At 64.8% G+C, this 17,326-nt stretch overlaps 1 protein-coding gene across 3 annotated transcripts in view; it reads right to left on the bottom strand.

The window, feature by feature from the left end:
* Nucleotides 1-17,326, bottom strand: part of ERI3 (ERI1 exoribonuclease family member 3) — a 210,925-nt gene that overhangs the window by 53,640 nt on the left and 139,959 nt on the right. For all 3 annotated transcript variants that reach the window (XM_075003314.1, XM_075003313.1, XM_075003312.1), the window contains exon 7: nucleotides 14,373-14,472. In XM_075003314.1, the coding sequence (XP_074859415.1) occupies nucleotides 14,373-14,472 (100 nt within the window). The remainder of the gene's footprint in view (nucleotides 1-14,372; nucleotides 14,473-17,326) is intronic.

Here is a 17,326-nt window from a genome sequence, read left to right on the forward strand (position 1 = left end):
CCTGGCTGCCGCAGGAACCTCCTGGGGGAGGCTCTGGCAGACGGGCCCCGCTGGGGAGGGACAGCAGGCTGTTGGCAGGCCCACGCCCGGGGTGGGCCACAGGGCACCTGCTCACCAAAGCCAAAGCCACTTCGCCACAGCCGTGTGCACACAAACAGCCCCGGCCAGGGCCTGCCGCAGCACACGGAGCTCAGTGCTGGGGAGAGGCCACCGCCGGCACTCTGCCCTCTGCAGCTGGGCCAGCCGGGGGGCCAGGCCCTGCCCTGACACAGCCCTGCCCAGCTACACAGAGCAAGGCCCCTCAGCAGCCACCCGAGACGGGCCCAGGCCAAAGGCGCCAGGTGGGAACCCCCGACCCAGAGGGGAACGGCGCCGTGGCCCAGCAGCAGCTCCTAGCGGAGGCCAAGGTAAAGAGACCCTCAGGGCCCAGCTGTAGACCTGCCAGTCTCTCCTGGGCTGGGAGGGCCTGGCCTTGCAGGCTGCTCCTAGCTCAGACCCCCCAGTGGCCAGGCAGCTCAGCCCTGCTTCTGAGGAGGGCGTGACGCGCCCCAGGCACCGGCCAGATCCAGGGATCCCCTCTGCAGCACGCATGAGGTTCAGTAAGGACAAGTGCAGAGTCCTGCACTTGAGCCGGAAGAATCCCAAGCATCGTTACCGGCTGGGGTCCGACTGGCTCAGGAGTAGTTCTGCAGAAAAGGACCTGGGAGTTGTAGTGGACGAGAAGCAGGACATGAGTCAGCCGTGTGCTGTTGTAGCCAAGAAGGCTAATGGCATATTAGGTTGCGTCAAGAGGAGCGTTGCCAGTAGATCCAGAGAAGTGATTGTTCCTCTTTATTCGGCTTTGGTGAGGCCGCATCTGGAGTACTGTGTCCAGTTCTGGGCCCCCAGTTATAGGAAGGATGTGGATACACTGGGGAGGGTCCAGCGGAGGGTGACCAAAATAATTAGGGGCTGGAGCATACGACTTATGAAGAAAGGTTGAGGGAATTGGGACTGGTTAGTCTGCACTGAGGGGGAACTTGATAACAGCCTTCAACTTACTGAAGGGAGGCTGCAAAGAGGCTGGAGAGAGGCTGTTCACAGGGGTCACACAAGGCAGAACACGGAACAATGGTCTCAAGTTGCGATTGGGAAGGTCCAGGCTGAACATTAGGAAAAACTTTTTCACTCGGAGGGTGGGGAAGCGTTGGAATGGTCTCCCCAGGGGAGTAGTGGAGTCTCCATCCCTGCAGGTGTTTAAGTCTCGGCTCGACAAAGCCCTGGCGTGGCTGATCTGATGGGTTTGGTCCTGCCTAGGGCCGGGGCCCAGACTCGATGGGTTTTTTAGGTCTCTTCCAGCTCTATTGTTCTATGATTCTATGACCATCCCGGCAATGCGGGTGCCCATCTGCCGGCACTGTGACCCGCCCGTGGCCCTTCCACCCCAGTGACGCTGCGGCCCAGGGTGAGCTCCGGGCACCGGTCACTGAACTGAGTGGTCTCCACCTGGATGGCCCCAGGGACCCAGCCCTCCCAAGGGGCCCCACAGCCACCTGGCTCTGAGGGGAGTGCTCTGGAGACAGGGGAGGCGGCGGGGCGCGCACATGCTGACAGAGATCGCTGCGCACCACAGATCGAGGGGAACTGGCCTCGAACCGCCACTGTCCTCAGGGAGGCGCTACCGTGCCAGGCAAGCACCATGCGAGGAAATCCAGGGGCTCAGCACTCGGCTCCCAGGCAGCAGAAACCGGGGCCTTGGCTGCAGAGCTGCTTAGGAAGACAGGCCGGGCAGAGGGAGCCGGGGGCCCTGGGCTGCGAGGCGAGGGCACCTTGCGCTGGGCCGGCCGGTGTCTCACCGAAGGGCGGTGCTGTTACGGCCCGGTGGGAGCAAACCTGGATCCTGCTCGGCCGCAGAGCCAGCACCAGCCTCTGGCGAGACACGGGCTGCGGAGGCCCAGTTGCTGCAGGAGCGGGCGGCCGGGAGGGTGCTGCAGGGGGCACAGCGGGCTGAGACCAAAGGGCAGCAGGGCGCGGACAGAGCCAGGGAGGTGATGGCTGCACGTGGGACCAGGCCACAGAAGGCTGCACAGGCTGGGTCCCTCCGGCGTCTCGCCCCAGGGCGGTGCTGTCACGGCCTGGCACCAGGCACTGCCCCGTAAACAGGCACAGCACCCACCAAGCTGCGCTCGCAGCGCCAGCCCCAGCCCCAGCCCCCAGGCTCCGACGCCACGTTCCCGAGTCAGAGCCTGCCCTGGCGTAAGGCGAGCTGCGACTGCTCTCCTGGTCTCTAAGGGGAGCAGAGGCGGAGCTGCGTGCGCAGCGCAGCGCAGAGCTCAGGCCGGGCGGCTCGGTTCGCCCCGGAAGACGCTCACGCTCTAACGAGCAGGAAACAGTTAAGGGGCGAAGCGCTGGTTTAAAAATCCCACTTGACAATAACAGTAACGACTCGCTGCCAGAGGTTTCATCCTTCCTGCCTCGGGCCCACAGAAAGCTCAGCCAAGCGACGGACACTGCGGGCGCTTAGAACTCCCACATCAAAGGAGGCCTTGATGCTACCGAGCGTAATTGTGCTGCCCTCTCACCTCCACCTTCAATCAGCGCCGTTTAACTACCTCGGCTGAGCCCCCAGGCCCACCCCGCTGCTAACTAGCCGCCATATTCGTCTCATTAGGCGGCTGCTCTGCACAGGCGCGCCGAGGCACAGCCGTGTCTGTGCAGGAGAGGGCCGCAGATCGCCCCGGTGCGCAGACCGACCACTGCTGTGTGGCTACGTAGCCAGCAGGGTCGGGCCCCTGGGGTCCCTGCGATGCGACGCGCTACGCGGGGGGAGAGGGCGCGGCCCCAGGCAGCCGGTGGCTCTGCGATGCGCTACGCAGGGCCGGGCTGCGTGTGCAGGCCATGGGGCTGCAGGCACTGGGCAGCGCTGCTGAAGGAGGTCACTGGTCCCTCACCCGGCCCTGGGGGGCAGGCTGAGGCGCACCGGACTGGCTCACACCGGGTGCCAGGGCTCTCAGCTCCAGGCAGCGCCCAGCTCCCCAGGAAGGTGCAGGCTGGTGGTTTCGCCAGGGTAGAGGCCGAGTCCTCCAGGGCGAGGGGAGGGGAGGGGAGGGATAGCTCAGTGGTTAGAGCATTGGCCTTGTAAACCCCGGGCGGGGAGCTCAGTCCTTGAAGGGCCTTTCAAGGGTCTGGGCAGGTCAGACGTGCGGGTGCCGGGTCCTGCTGAGAGTGCAGGGACCGGACCCAATGATCTCTCGAGGGGCTGCCCAGCTCTATGGGACGGGTACAGCTCCACATCAGAGGCTCCAACGTGCCCTGCTAATTGCACCAAGCTGCAGCCTTGTGAGAGCACAGGCAGATGGGCAGAGGCCAGGGCTGGGCAGGGTCACTCCAGCCACCACTGTCTTCCCGCAACATCTGCCTGGCTCCCCGGTCAGTCCCCCCGGGCTTGTCACCAGGTCAGAAACCCCCTCTCAGTCTGGGCTCTGCCTTTGCATTCCGCAGGCCCTCCGGGCACCGCCGTACCACGAGCAACCCAGGGCCTGGCTGCTGGACACAGCGCTCCCCCACCGCTGGGGATGGCTCTGATGGACGGACTCCAGCCCCCGGTGTGCTCAGCAGGCGAGGTCAGAAGGGTCTGTGGCATTAGTCCCACCAAAGCGCTGCCCTGACAGGTGACGGCAATGCCCTTCAGCCCAGCCACGGCAGGCCCTTTCCAAGCCAGGCAGTCCCACTGCGGGCAGGCGACCCTGAGCTGTTCCCACACCCTGTCAGCAAACGCAGGACTGGTAACGTATCCACACCCAGCCACCGCCCTCCACAGGCATGCCGGCCAGCCTCTCAGCAGGAGCAGGACTGCCCAGGCTGCGGGGAGATGGTGTGGTACCCCTGCCTGGGGGTTCACAGGCGCTCGGGGCTGGTCTTAGCGGGGACTAGACCACAGTGCCCAGGTGACTGCATCCCAATGGAACAGCATGTGTGCTTTACACCGGGGAGAGAGACCTGGGCAACAACCTGTTTGCAGCATAATCCCACCGCATCCACCACAAACTGCCTCTTCTCGAAAACGGGCATTCTCTCCTAGCCAAGTCTTTGGGGGAGGTGGAGGGAGAGTAGGAAGCCAAAGGAATCGTCCTGCAAGTCAAAGCCTTCAGCGACTATTTTTAATATCAGGCAGAGGAGCAGGATTGTGAAATGAAACAGCCGGTACCTCTTTGATGCGTGAGCTACAGATCTTGAAACAAGGTCCATTCCCTCCTCCTTCACTAACTAACCGCCATATTTCTCTCATTACGGACAATCTGGCAACATTTCAAACTTCCTAACGAGGCGATGGCTGTAATTTGAGATTTCTATTATCCGGGCTCCCATTACAGCTGTCCTTTAAGCAGCTGGCTTTCTTTTTCTTTTTTTTTTTTTTTTTTTGGTTTCTTTCCTTCTCCAACTTTGTCCCTGCAAACAGCCGGTGGCTGTGCTGGCCTGAGAATAAGAGTGTAGGGGCTTGAGGGGAGTAAGGAATAAAAGAAAAGAATGAAGTATGGTTATCTCTTGACTGGAGTTTGGTTCTTAATCCTCCCAGGAGCACACATGCACCCAGGGCATCACCTTATCTCCCCTGTCAATCACCTGCCAGATCTATCCCCTTCCCACCCCCCACCCGCCTCCCACCCAGCACCCTCGGTCCTTGCCGTGGGCTCTGCCAGATGGATGGAATTTGCATACTATCACCGGTGGGGGCTGGCAGATCAACAGGGGTCAGGCTCTGACATCTCCAGCACTGTCTGTCTCCAAGTGCTAATTTGGGCTGCATTGATCTCGCGTTCTGATTTCTTTGTCATTGACGTCTGCGGCGGTCTGACAGGAGATACCGAGCCGGGCGGGGGAGAAGGGCCAGACACAAAGATTGCAGTTACCGATGTCTTTAAGGGGAAAACCAGATTAAGCCAAGGACTCCGCTGAGGGTCGCTGCTTTGACATGTCCTAATTACCTTGTTCTTATGAAGTCCTGCCTGGCCATGGCGGGGGGGGGGGGGGTGTCTTGTCAGGAGTGCCCGGGAAAGGAGGCCAGTGATACTGCAGCAGAGTCTCTCCGGCTGGGTGCGATCCCTCTCCCATCTCTCCCGAGGTGAGCAGGGGCAGCTTCCCACCAGCAACCCCCCGACACAGCCCGCCCCTCGTCCCGCACAAGGCAGCCCCGTTAGAGGCCGCAGTGGGTCTGCATCTCCCCGGCCCCTGCTCACAGCCGGTGCAAAATGAGCTGCCACCACAAGAACAGGGCTCTGGCTGCACCTCAGCAGCCCCAGCCAGGCTGGCAGCAGGGCACACAGCAGTGCAAAGGGAGGGACACCCGGCTCTCAGGCCTCAGGTTGGGAGTGAGGGGCACCGGCAGAGCTGGGTGGGGAGCCCAGGGCCCGGCTGGCAGGGGGTGAGGAGCAGGTTAGCAGGCAAGGCCGCCTGGGGACAGTGGGAGGGAGGGAGCGCGGAGCCTCACTGGTAGCAGACATCTCTCACCAACCTCGCTGTCCAAAGCCCAGTGCTGGGGGGTTGGCAGGGAGGCACCTCTCCATGGGGAGAACATCCCTTGTGCCTCTGCCAGGCAGCCCTGCCGCACAGCATGGATGGGGAGCGGGCGCAGGGCCAAGCATGTTTCACGGCTGAGCCAGTGGGACAAGCTAGGGCTGGGCGGGGGCTGGTTGGGGCAGAGCCCAGCCCGGAGGAGGGGCGCGCGCCTGCATGTTCTGGCCTGCCCGCCGGCCATGCTGCTCCCCTCTGGCCTCCACGGCAGAGCACAGAGCTCTGCTACTGCGCTCGGCCCAGCTCCCCCTGGGGCCACTCGCAACAGGGCAGTGTCCCGACACCTGCGGGCCCAGCACTGCTCCGGGGACAAGGGGTGTCAAACGGCAGCTGGCGCCATGGCTGAAAGCAGCACGAGCGGGTGCCCCCGGCCCCTGCCTGCTGCCCACCAGCCCCACCCGCCTGGCACAGCCGGAGGGCACAGCCGACACCAACACGCCACCAGCTTCCCCTTGGCGCCTCGTGCTGCCTTCACTGGCCGCCGGGCGCAGCTGAAGGAGTTCCCCTGCGGCGCGGGTGGCAGGGGAGTGGCCGTGGCGGGGGAATGGGGTGTGATGGCGTGTCACTCAGGCGCACGGTAACGCACTGCGCCACGAGCCCCTTCACTGACTGAAAGCACAAGAGCCCAGGCTCCGGTTCCCAGGCAGCCCGACGTCCTAATTACCGCAAGCTCCCCCCCAGCAGAGCAGAGCAGAGCAGAGCAGAGCACCCGAGTACAAACCAGAGAGGACTGTCACGCTGCCGCTCCGCGCTCCCAGAGCTCGTCTCCACTCGCTGCCTCTCCAGCTGTGACACCTCTCACCGGAGTTAATTAGAATCATGTCACCACGTTAATGTGCTCTGACTGGACTCTGACAGTCGCTCGTCCTGCGGCCTGCCACGCCGCCCAGCCTCCCTCCCAGCCCCACTCCCACCGCGCCTCTCCGCCCAGCCGCCCGGCCACGCGCGCCCCGGCTCGGGACAGCTGCCTCATCACAGGCGCTCCCCTGCTCCGGAGCCGCCTGACCTTTACAAGCGCTAATTCAAAATGACACGGCTCGTGGGATGACATTTCTGCTGGTTTTTACTTTGCTCACTTTTAATTCTTGAGCTGGGAGCCCCTCTCCCGCCGCAGGAAGCCACGCGTAGCCACGTCCCACGGCAGCGCAGCCCCCCAGCAGGCGGCAGGGCCACGCAGGGCCATTCCCACAGGTGCAGGGCCTGGCGCCTCGCGACAGCACCAGCCCAGTACACCCACGAAGCCTCGGCTAGGGAAGAGGGAGCTGGAAGGCAGCCAGCCTGAGGAGGGGGAAAGCTACACCCCAGAGGGGCACCCCTCGGGCTCCTCTCTCCAGGACGGGTTGGAAGGACTGTCTCTGACTGCTGCACTCACGCTTCTGTGAGAAACTGGGCATCTGTCGCCTAATAAACCTCCTGTTGTACCTGCTGAGTGAGAGTCACTCCTGCCAGTGGACGGGGTGCAGTGCATGGGGACCCCTGAACCCTATCACACAAGGGCTCAGCGGTTGACAGCCAAGACCCCTGGCCACCAGCTCTTTGCTCCTCTGGGCTCTACTGCTCTCCCCCCTCTCAGACTGCGACCGTGCTTGGGGGCAGGGCTGCCCTGTTGGTTGGGCACTTCGGGGGTGCTGGTCCTGGCTCCCTCGTGCCACGGCCATACAGACCTATGTATAACAAGGCGCAGGGCGGTGGCACTGGACCTCTGCGATGAGAGCTGCTCCCGAGCTTGGCTACCAACAAGTTTCTCTGTAGCCCATCGAGCTGGGTGCCCTGAAGGACTCGTGACACACAGCCAGTGCAAGAGGAATCACTGCTGGGAACAGTTGTGCGTGGAAATGCTGGTGCCGGCACCTGCTGGATGGCAGGACACGCTCTTCTTGTGCAGACAGGGAGGTGCTGACCAGTGCCCCTCTGTCCTTCTCCACCCATGGGAGGAATAACTTGTGCTCTGTGCACCAAGGTGCATGCGGAGGTGCACCCTCAGTAGGAGCACCCGCTGGCGGCTGGGGGCGCTCTGCTAACCAGCTGGCAGCACCGTGATCTCTCCTGGGCGGGCGCCCGAGTGCGAAGGAGGCTGGAGGATGAAGGAAAGGTGAAGCAAAGCCAGGAAGAAGCTGTGGCTGGGGGCCGGCGAGGGAAGGGCAGGGCACCCATTGTGCCACGCAGACCGAGTGAGCGTCCTTTCCTCCCGGCTCAGTGCCGAGGGAGCTCCTGGAGCCCCTCGAGCCGAGCAAGGAGCCGGGGTGCGGCGCTGCCAGGGCTGCTCTCCGCGGCACGGCACGGCGGCAGTTAATTACAATCGTGTCACTAAGTAACACGCTCGAGCTGGACTCTGACAGGCGCTCACCTTTGACACCGGGGGCCAGGAGACAATCCACATCAAACTACTGCGCGTGACCCTTTTAACACAGCGAGTAAACTCGCCGCACAGCCCGCTGAAGCTCATTAAAACGGTCTACTCTGCGAGCAGCCCATTAACCTCCCGGCTCAACACACGCGATTCCTCTTCTTCTCACCCCGGCCTAATTAATGCTTTGGCGGAGGGACGCCGCAGCACCCTCGCCTTCCCCGATGCCCCTCGGCGCCTGACGTGAACAGGCACCACCCCGGCAGCGCTGGGCTGGGCTGCCTGTGCGCGCTCACCGCACGGGCCGCCGACCCTGGGAAATAGGGAGGGCTTTTCCGAGCAGCTGCCAGCACGGCGCGGCGGGGGCCCGGCGGAGCAGCCAGGTTGCCATTGCCCTTTGAAAGAGCTCGGGCTTATTGAGAGGGACGGAGACCGACTGCGCTGCAGCTCTAGGTGCCAGCCTGAGGCACCAGGGTCAGGCCGGGGGGCTCACAAGCTCCTCACGCCCTTCCCGCTGCGCTCGCTGGCTCTGCGCTGCAGGAGAAGGCAACCGGGGCTCCCTCGGGCCTTCGACGCGCCTGGCTGTCCGAGCCCCTCCAAGGCCCTGTGCCGAGAATGCCACCTGCTGTTCCCCAGCACGGCTGCCCGGTGTCATGGCTTTCCCATCACATCCCTGGGCCAAGCTGAGCTGGGGCTGCTGCAGTGCAAGGGCAGCAGGATCGGGCCCCTGACACCACTGGCTCGAGCCGCCAGGTCACAGAGCAGCTCACACCGAGCAGGGCCAGCCAGTGAGGGTGGGCCTTGGTGCTGCGGGAGGGACAATGCTCTGGGGCAGAGCCCAAGGCCGCCCCCCGGGGGAGGCAGGCGCCCTTCTGCAGCCCCCAGCAGGTCTGCACACAGCCCCCAGCCTGAATGATGACACAACCACCAGCCGTCGCTCCGTGGCCAGCAGCACGGACAGCCCTGCCCAGCAGGCTCCTGACAGCAGCAAGCCAGGGCTGCCGGCCTGAGCTGGGGTTCAGCTAGCGGGAGATGGGCCCCCGCCGGTCAGCCAACGCAACCCCCGGCCTTTCCCCCGCAGGGCTCGGCAGCGGCCCCAGGCGGGAGGTGCGGAAGCAGAGGCCCAGGGAGGGGAGGGCAGGTGCCCAAGGAGAGCCAGCAGGAGAGGAGCAGGAAGGGACGTGTGACGGACGGTCCGACCACCAGTGCAGGGAGGGAGGGCTCCCGCCCCAAGAGGGGCACAGCATCTCCCGCCTGCCCACAGGCACAGAGAGGAGGCGTGGCTGGGCCGGGGGAGCCCGGGCCAGGAAGGCGGCTGCAGACCGAGGACTGGTGCAGAGAGGCAAACCAGGCGCTGGCCATGGCACATGGCCAGCAAATGCTGCGCGCATGGGGGACTAGCACAGAAGCAGCTGCAGTGCCGGGAGGTTGGACTGAGCCAGCAAGGGCTGCCCCCGCCCCCGCAAGCCGGTCACCGCTGGGGTCACCGGCAGCTGCCCAAGGGCTGCCCCCCCGCCGCAAGCCGGTCACCGTTGGGGTCACCGGCAGCTGCCCAAGGGCTGCCCCCCCCCCAGCAAGCCGGTCACCGCTGGGGTCACCAGCAGCTGCCCAAGGGCTGCACCCCCCCAAGCCGGTCACCGCTGGGGTCACCGGCAGCTGCCCAAGGGCTGCACCCCCCCCCCACGCCGGTCACCGGGGCTGAGTGGCACATGAGCCTATTTTCATCGGCACAGGAGGCCGGAGCTCAGCCTGCAGCCGGGAGCCTGCTGGAACCCAGACCGCCTGTGGCTTGCTCATGGTACCGAACCCCCGAACGGTGACGCTCGGACGGACACAGAGCTCCTAGGGTCCAATGTCGGCTGCTGACCCCTGCCACGGGGATTTCAGGGAAGCGGGTTGGCGCTGGTCTTGGGGCCTGGGGCAGCCAGGCTCCAGGACCACACTCCCAGAGGACGCGTGCCGGAGGGGCAATCTGCTCACAGCCATGAGGCCAGAAGCACCTGGTGTCCAGCCACCATAGGGAACTCAGCCAGGGCTGGACAACCTGACCTGCCAGGGCTGGCCTTGGCCGTCTTCACCATCAGGGCACTGACCAAGCGGAGCCCCAGGTTGCTAACCAAATCCTGGGGCATGTGCCCACGGGAAGCAGAGCCCAGGGAGAAGCTGACAGCGCAGGCAGCCGGGGGAAAGACGCTAAGCCGTGGCATGGAATCCCTAGTCCTAGAGCGCCCCGGGCTGCAAAGCCAGGCAGGAACCCAGGGCCTCACTGGCCACAAAGGGCCACGTCCCGGACACCCCACAGGTCACCACATGGTCTACAGAGAAAAGCCAAGAAGGCGCAAGCAAGTTACAACCCTCCAACCAGGCTGGGAGGGGAACTGGCCGTGAGCTCCCGAAGGTGCCACAGGGGCGCCCCCGCACCACGCCCAGCCACTGGTGCTTCCTGCGTATCGAATGCAGCTTGTGGCCACCAGGAGCAGCCCCTGAGCAGAAGTAGAGTAATCAGCAGCTGTTTGCGCACCTGTGGGGCTCTGCTGCCCTAAGGGAAAGCTCCCCAGCCACCACCCAGCCCTGGGGCTGTGACACCCGCAGCACATCCCGCAGTCCCACCCCACCCCCAGCACGGCAGCTCTGGGGCTGCGACACCCCCAGCACATCCCGCAGTCCCACCCCCACCCCCAGCACGGCAGCCCTGGGGCTGTGACACCCCCAGCACATCCCGCAGTCCCACCCCACCCCCAGCACGGCAGCCCTGGGGCTGTGACACCCCCAGCACATCCCGCAGTCCCACCCCCACCCCCAGCACGGCAGCCCTGGGGCTGTGACACCCCCAGCACATCCCGCAGTCCCACCCCCACCCCCAGCACGGCAGCCCTGGGGCTGTGACACCCCCCAGCACATCCCGCAGTCCCACCCCCACCCCCAGCACGGCAGCCCTGGGGCTGTGACACCCCCAGCACATCCCGCAGTCCCACCCCCCCCACCAGCACGGCAGCCCTGGGGCTGCGACACCCCCAGCACATCCCACAGTCCCACCCCCCCAGCACGGCAGCCCTGGGGCTCTGACACCCCCCAGCACATCCTGCAGTCCCACCCCCACCCCCAGCACGGCAGCCCTGGGGCTGTGACACCCCCAGCACGTCCCACCCCCACCCCCAGCACGGCAGCCCTGGGGCTGTGACACCCCCAGCACATCCCGCAGTCCCACCCCCACCCCGAGCACGGCAGCCCTGGGGCTGTGACACCCCCAGCACATCCCGCAGTCCCACCCCACCCCCAGCACGGCAGCCCTGGGGCTGTGACACCCCCCAGCACATCCCGCAGTCCCACCCCCACCCCCAGCACGGCAGCCCTGGGGCTGTGACACCCCCAGCACATCCCGCAGTCCCACCCCCACCCCCAGCACGGCAGCCCTGGGGCTGTGACACCCCCAGCACATCCCGCAGTCCCAACCCACCCCCAGCACGGCAGCCCTGGGGCTGTGACACCCCCAGCACGTCCTGCAGTCCCACCCCCACCCCCTAGCCAAGTGCTGGTTTGGCCAAGAGCATGGCCCTCCTTATGGGCTTTCAAACCAAAGGGCGCAGCCAGCGCCCCAGCACAAGATAGGATGCAGCACCAGGAAGGAGGAGGGGCCGGGCAGGGAAGCAGCCTGTGCTCTGTTAAATCACACCACACTGGCAGGACGTACTGGGCTATGCGGCATCTGAGCCACACAGTGACTGCTGCAGCGGCTGACACGGCGAGGTGGCTGCAGCCCCTGGCCCTGCACATGGAGCACCTCAGCGGGGGGTCCTCTGTGTCTTGACTAGATCTTAAGACCTTTCACAAGAGGAAATTGTTAAAGCAGTCAAATTACATACACCAGTCACAAAGGTCGTGGTGCAGGCCTGCTGCAAAGGTGGAGTACATCCTTTGCAGAGCTCAGAAACGCCTCCGGTATTACAGTGGCGTAGTCGGCAGGATGGCACGCTCACAGCCAAATTTCTCAGACGTGGATTGGAATCTGGTAAAGTTTTTTGTCTCTCAAGTATGGCTTCACCTGGCTAAGAACCTTTCAGTACAGGTAGCCGTGTCGCCTCCTGTGGTCTCCCAGGAACAGAAATTCCAAACACAAGAGCAGAGCCAATATTCACAACTTCAAATACAAAAATGACACATGCACATGAGCAACACAAACAGAATCAGCAAATCGCCAGCTTTCACTAGACACCTCACTTGGCCCACTTGGATGAGACTTGGTGCAAGCACAGAACTGCAGTTGCAACAATGTTTTGCATGCTCATCTTAAAATCCACCAACATCACACCCTCAGACTCACGCCCAGCTTGCTGCCTCCCAATGAACCCCACCCCACACCCAGGACAGGAGGGCAAAGACAGCCAACCCTGCACCGGCTGACAGAAGGCAAAGCCCCCACAGCCTGCCCCTAGCATCACCCAAGTGCCCCATCAGACCCGCCCCTGACAGGAAACAAGACACCAGGTCCTGAGCTCCCACCGGCTACAGCGACCACTCCCCACTCATCAGACACCTCGTTGCTCCAGGGAGGTGGGCGGAGCAGAGGCACCCACGCCATGGAACCACCATGACACAAGCACGAACCAGCCCGGCACTGGCCCGCTCAGCAAGGAGGCTAAGGATACAACAGAGCCAGACTGCAAGCTACTGCAGGGCCCTGGTAAGTGATGGGCATGGGACACCTGTGCTGATGGCACCTCCCCATGAGCAGCATTAAAGGAAACTCCCCTCCAAATGATGCTGTCCAGGGGTGCTCAGTGCTGCTCCTGTACCAGAGGGAGAACGGCGGGCTCCGAGACAGCCCCGTGGCCACATTTCATCCCCATGGTGGCCCTCCAGATACAGTGCCCCTGTATCACGGCAGAGCCTGCAGCAGCCACCTTTGCACCCACCCGCCGGCTGGCTGCTTTTCTGGAACAGGGAGGCAGAACCCTCCGGATGAAGAGAAGAGCAACAGGAGGAGAGTGAATAAACCGCCATCTTTCCAAGCCATTCATCAGGGCAGACGCACACCCCGGCCAGCTAATGACGCTCTGATAAATGCAGCCGGTAATTAAAGGCAAAGACGGATGGTATTCCAAGGTTGTTGAGAGTGTTAGCTAGGTAAAAGGAGAGGGCAAACAGGAAGCCCCTCTCAGACCAGGCCACGAGACAGAAAGACACCCACAGCAGCCCGGGTGGGGGCCCTCCAGACACAGAACCTGAACCTGAGCAGGGTGTTACCAGACCCCCCTACTCCAAGGCCCTTCCACACCCCACACACTAGGGAAATGAATGTGCCACTGGGCAAGGAAGCAAATTTTAATGTTCCCTCTGTCAATAATGCAACCAGATCCATAGTTCAAAAGGACCCTGCTAATTAAAAGCTGGTGAGCTCTAAATAATTCATCTCCTTAACTCGGATTGATTGGAGAGTTTAGTGGTTAGAGCCTCAGAACAATATTAAACAGCTTCCTCGAGGTGCAGGGAGAGGGTGGCTTTTCTAAGCCACTTGCAGAGCCTCAGCCCCAATGCCAGGCAGAGAACAGCCAGAAAACTGTAGCACCTTTCCGGGGGGTGGGTGGGTGGGTGTGTGTGTGTGTGTGTGTGTGTGTGCGCGCGCGCGCACACTTCTGCCCATGTGAATCACGTCTGACCCCTGGCAGCCCAGCCCCACGTTCTCCCCACCCACAGCTCAGCCATGGCCCTTAACCCTGACTCCACAGCCCCTCCAGCCAGATCTGTCAGTGCACCTCACTCCCAAACCACAGCTCCTGCTAGCCCAGAGTAAGGTCGCTGCCCCTCAGCCCTGATGCACAGATCCAGCCCCCTGCTATTCCAGGCATGGCCAGAGGCACAGCCTTCCTGTGCAGCTCCGCCCTGCAGCAGACCCTTCCTCCGATCCCCTTCTGAGGGCGAGCTGCACTGGGCCACCCTGCACAGCAGCTCTGGTCTGTGCTGCAAGGCCCCGATGCTCCTCACGCATGCACAGCAGTCAGAGAACGAGTCAGCTCAGTCCCTCCGCCCATAACACAGCTTCCCAATCTCCGGCAAGTCCTGCCAAGCCAGCACACGGCAGCCTCAGCCCCTGGGCCCAATGGCTCCTCACCATGGCCCAGCATGACCCCAACCTCCAATCCCCTGCCAGGGGGCCCCAAGCCCAAGGAACCCGCAGGCAGACGCCCTCTAGCCGCTGCAGCTGAGAGCAGGCCTGCTGGAGGCACAGCACAGGGGTACTCCTGTGGCCGAAGGGGAGTTGGCCCAGGTCAGGGCCTGGCACCCAGGCAGCAGCTCGCAGGGATACCAGTGGGGTGGGGGGCCCAATCCTCACCAGCCTTGGGTTAAGTGTTCCCGGAGCCCTTCACAAAGGGGCTCAGCCCGGAGAAGCCCATATCTAGCAGAGCACAGAAGGCTGGGGAGCCGCCCCCAGCAGCCGCCGCCGCCGCCCCCGGAGTGGCAGGGACCCATCACTCACCTATTCCGCTGTGAGGCCTCCCTATGTGCTGCAGGTTGAGGCCTTTGTTCATGTCTAAAAGCCCGTTCTTTGGCCAGCTCCCCATGGCGAAGCTGTACGCCTGCAAGAGAGAGAGCAGGTTAGCTCGCTGGGCGGCGGGGAGCTGCCTCGGTGCTCTGGCACACCCCAGCCGCACAATGTACGGGGCTGCCTGAACAAGGCCTCCTGGTCTCCAGCCATCAGCCCAGGAGTGCCAGGGCCTGCCCCGTGCCCCCCGCAGCAGCCAGCACCAGCAGTCACAGGGCAGGGTGGGAGGCCCCAAAGAAGCCAGTTCCGCCGCAGGCTGTGACGGGGAAAGGGGTCTGCCGACAGTCACGCCGTCCTCCCCACAGTCTGCCAGGGCAGACTGGCAGCAGCTCTGATGGCACAGGGATGGCCCTAGGCTGCGCCCCAGCAGTCAGTCCGGCCGGGTACACATGCTCGGAGCCAGGCGTCTGGGTGATGGCTCACTGGGGCAGGCGGCTGTTACTGGCCTGGGCCTGGGCTCCTGCCCTGTGTGCAGCACCTGCTTTGGGCTCCTTGGCAATTTGCATGCTGGGGTCAGCAGGAGCACCAGGGGATCTTGGCCCATCGCTGGCCCCCGGAGCGCCAAGAGTGGCAGGGCCGCGGCTGGAGACTGGCCAGGGAGAACTGGGTGCAGTGTGGAACGACTGACCGGCCGTGGGCTCAGCAGGCAGGTGGATGCCAGCAGCCCACGTCACACAGCTAGTGACAGCTCCCCTCCGCTCGCCCTTGCAGGCTCCCCGTCCTTCTCTCTCTCTCTCTCTCTCTCTCTCTCTCTCACACACACACAGCCACTCCCCCCTGCAGCCCCCGTCCACACAGGAGCATGGCCCCCCCGACGGTGCCGCCCCTCCTTCTCCCTTCACAGGGGGCGTCCTTCTGAGACTTTTCTGAGCATGTTTGGCCCCTAAAGCCGGGGTGTGTTGCAGCCCCGATAGGCGCGGGGGCACCCAGCCCCACCCCGCCCCGCCCCCAAGGCGCAGAGGAAGGACAACACCCAGAACCGTGGCAGCTCCCCCCGGCCCCAGCAGGAAGCGGCAGGGCTGCGTTCCGGGCACCAGGGCGCTGTGGGGGCCACACGCAACTGCAGCTGGCTGGGCCTCAGCCCAGACCCCCCCCAGGGCGAAACGTCCCCTGCACCTCCTGCTCTGCCCAGTGGGGCCCCCCAACCCAGGAGAAGAGAGGCTTGTGCCCCCCCTCGCCTCCTGGGCCAGACCCAGCAGCCGTGCCTGGCGCACGCTCACCAGAGCCCCCAGGCACCGCGGCCTGGCACGTTGGGCCCGGTGGACCCTGTGCCTAGAGCCAACAGGGGCTGAACTGGGACCTGCCACCAGCAGCAGAGCCAGGACCGTCCCCCCGGCCTCTCCACCAGTGACAGACAATGCAACAGCTGCTGGAGCCAGAGACTGGCCCGGGCCCGGACCCCCGCCCCCCGGGTGCCCGCTCAGCTGCCTGCAGGGCTCTCTGCCACTGGCTGTGCTCGTCCCAGCTCACCGTGAGCCCCAGCCGGGAGCCCTGCGACCCTTCCCGGGGGCTCTGCTGCTGCGCCGCCGTCCCCCCGCCCATCAGCAGGGATCCTGGCAGCACAAGGGACTGACTCTGCACCCTCCCCAGGAAAGGGCACAGCCAGGCGCCATCCCCGGAGAGGCTCCCAGCCGGTGGAGCAGAGGCTGGCAAAGGTGGACAAGCAGGACAAGGCAAATCTGCCAGCTGCTAGGCTGGGCCGTCCACGTCACCAGCCATCTGTGACTACCAGGTGAGAGCAGCACGGCGCCTTTCCCTCGCCGTCACTGCGCATGGAGCACTGGTCAGAGCAAGGGCCCAGCCAGGTCCTGTCTGCCACCAGCCGCCCGCACGGGGGAGCGAACCCTTCACTTCACCCCCAGCCGCAGGCTGGTGCGGTGCCTCCCGCAGCCGGCTCAAGTGGCCTGGCAGTTCCCGCAGAGACCCCCGCCCTGCCCCACCCGCACAGGCCCCCGCGGGAGACACGGGGTGGGACAGAAATCAGGGAATGGGCGCTTGGGACCAAGCCTGGCTCCCGGCCCTCCAAGCTGACAGGCCATGAAGGCAGCACACTCACCTCAAGGGAGGAGCCCCGCACGGGGGCACTGTGGGCTACGGTACGCGTCCCTGTCGGCACAGCCAGCGCCGTCCCCCAGCCCAGGGGCACCGTGGGCTACGGTACGCGTCCCTGTCAGTGCCGTCCCCCGGCCCGGGGGCACCGTGGGCTACGGTACGCGTCCCTGTCAGTGCCGTCCCCCGGCCCGGGGGCACCGTGGGCTACGGTACGCGTCCCCGTCGGCACAGCCAGCGCCGTCCCCCAGCACGGGGGCACCGTGGGCTACAGTACGCGTCCCTGTCGGCACAGCCAGTGCCGTCCCCCGGCACGGGGGCACCGTGGGCTACAGTACGCGTCCCTGTCGGCACGGCCAGTGCCGTCCCCCGGCACGGGGGCACCGTGGGCTACAGTACGCGTCCCTGTCGGCACAGCCAGCGCCGTCCCCCAGCACGGGGGCACCGTGGGCTACAGTACGCGTCCCCGTCGGCACAGCCAGTGCCGTCCCCCGGCACGGGGGCACCGTGGGCTACGGTACGCGTCCCTGTCGGCATGGCCAACGCCGTCGCACGGCCCGGGGGCACTGTGGGCTACAGTACGCGTCCCCATCGGTGCCATCCCCCGGCCCAGGGGCACCGTGGGCTACAGTACACATCCGCATCGGTGCCGTCCCCCGGCACGGGGGCACTGTGGGCTACGGTACGCGTCCCTGTCGGCACGGCCAGCGCCGTCCCCCGGCCCAGGGGCACCGTGAGCTACGGTATGCATCCCTGTCAGTGCCGTCCCCCGGCCCAGGGGCACCGTGGGCTACAGTACGCGTCCCTGTCGGCACAGCCAGCGCCGTCCCCCGGCCCAG

The sequence above is a fragment of the Carettochelys insculpta genome, chromosome 9, assembly GCF_033958435.1.
Source record: "Carettochelys insculpta isolate YL-2023 chromosome 9, ASM3395843v1, whole genome shotgun sequence".
NCBI classification, from domain to species: domain Eukaryota; kingdom Metazoa; phylum Chordata; order Testudines; family Carettochelyidae; genus Carettochelys; species Carettochelys insculpta.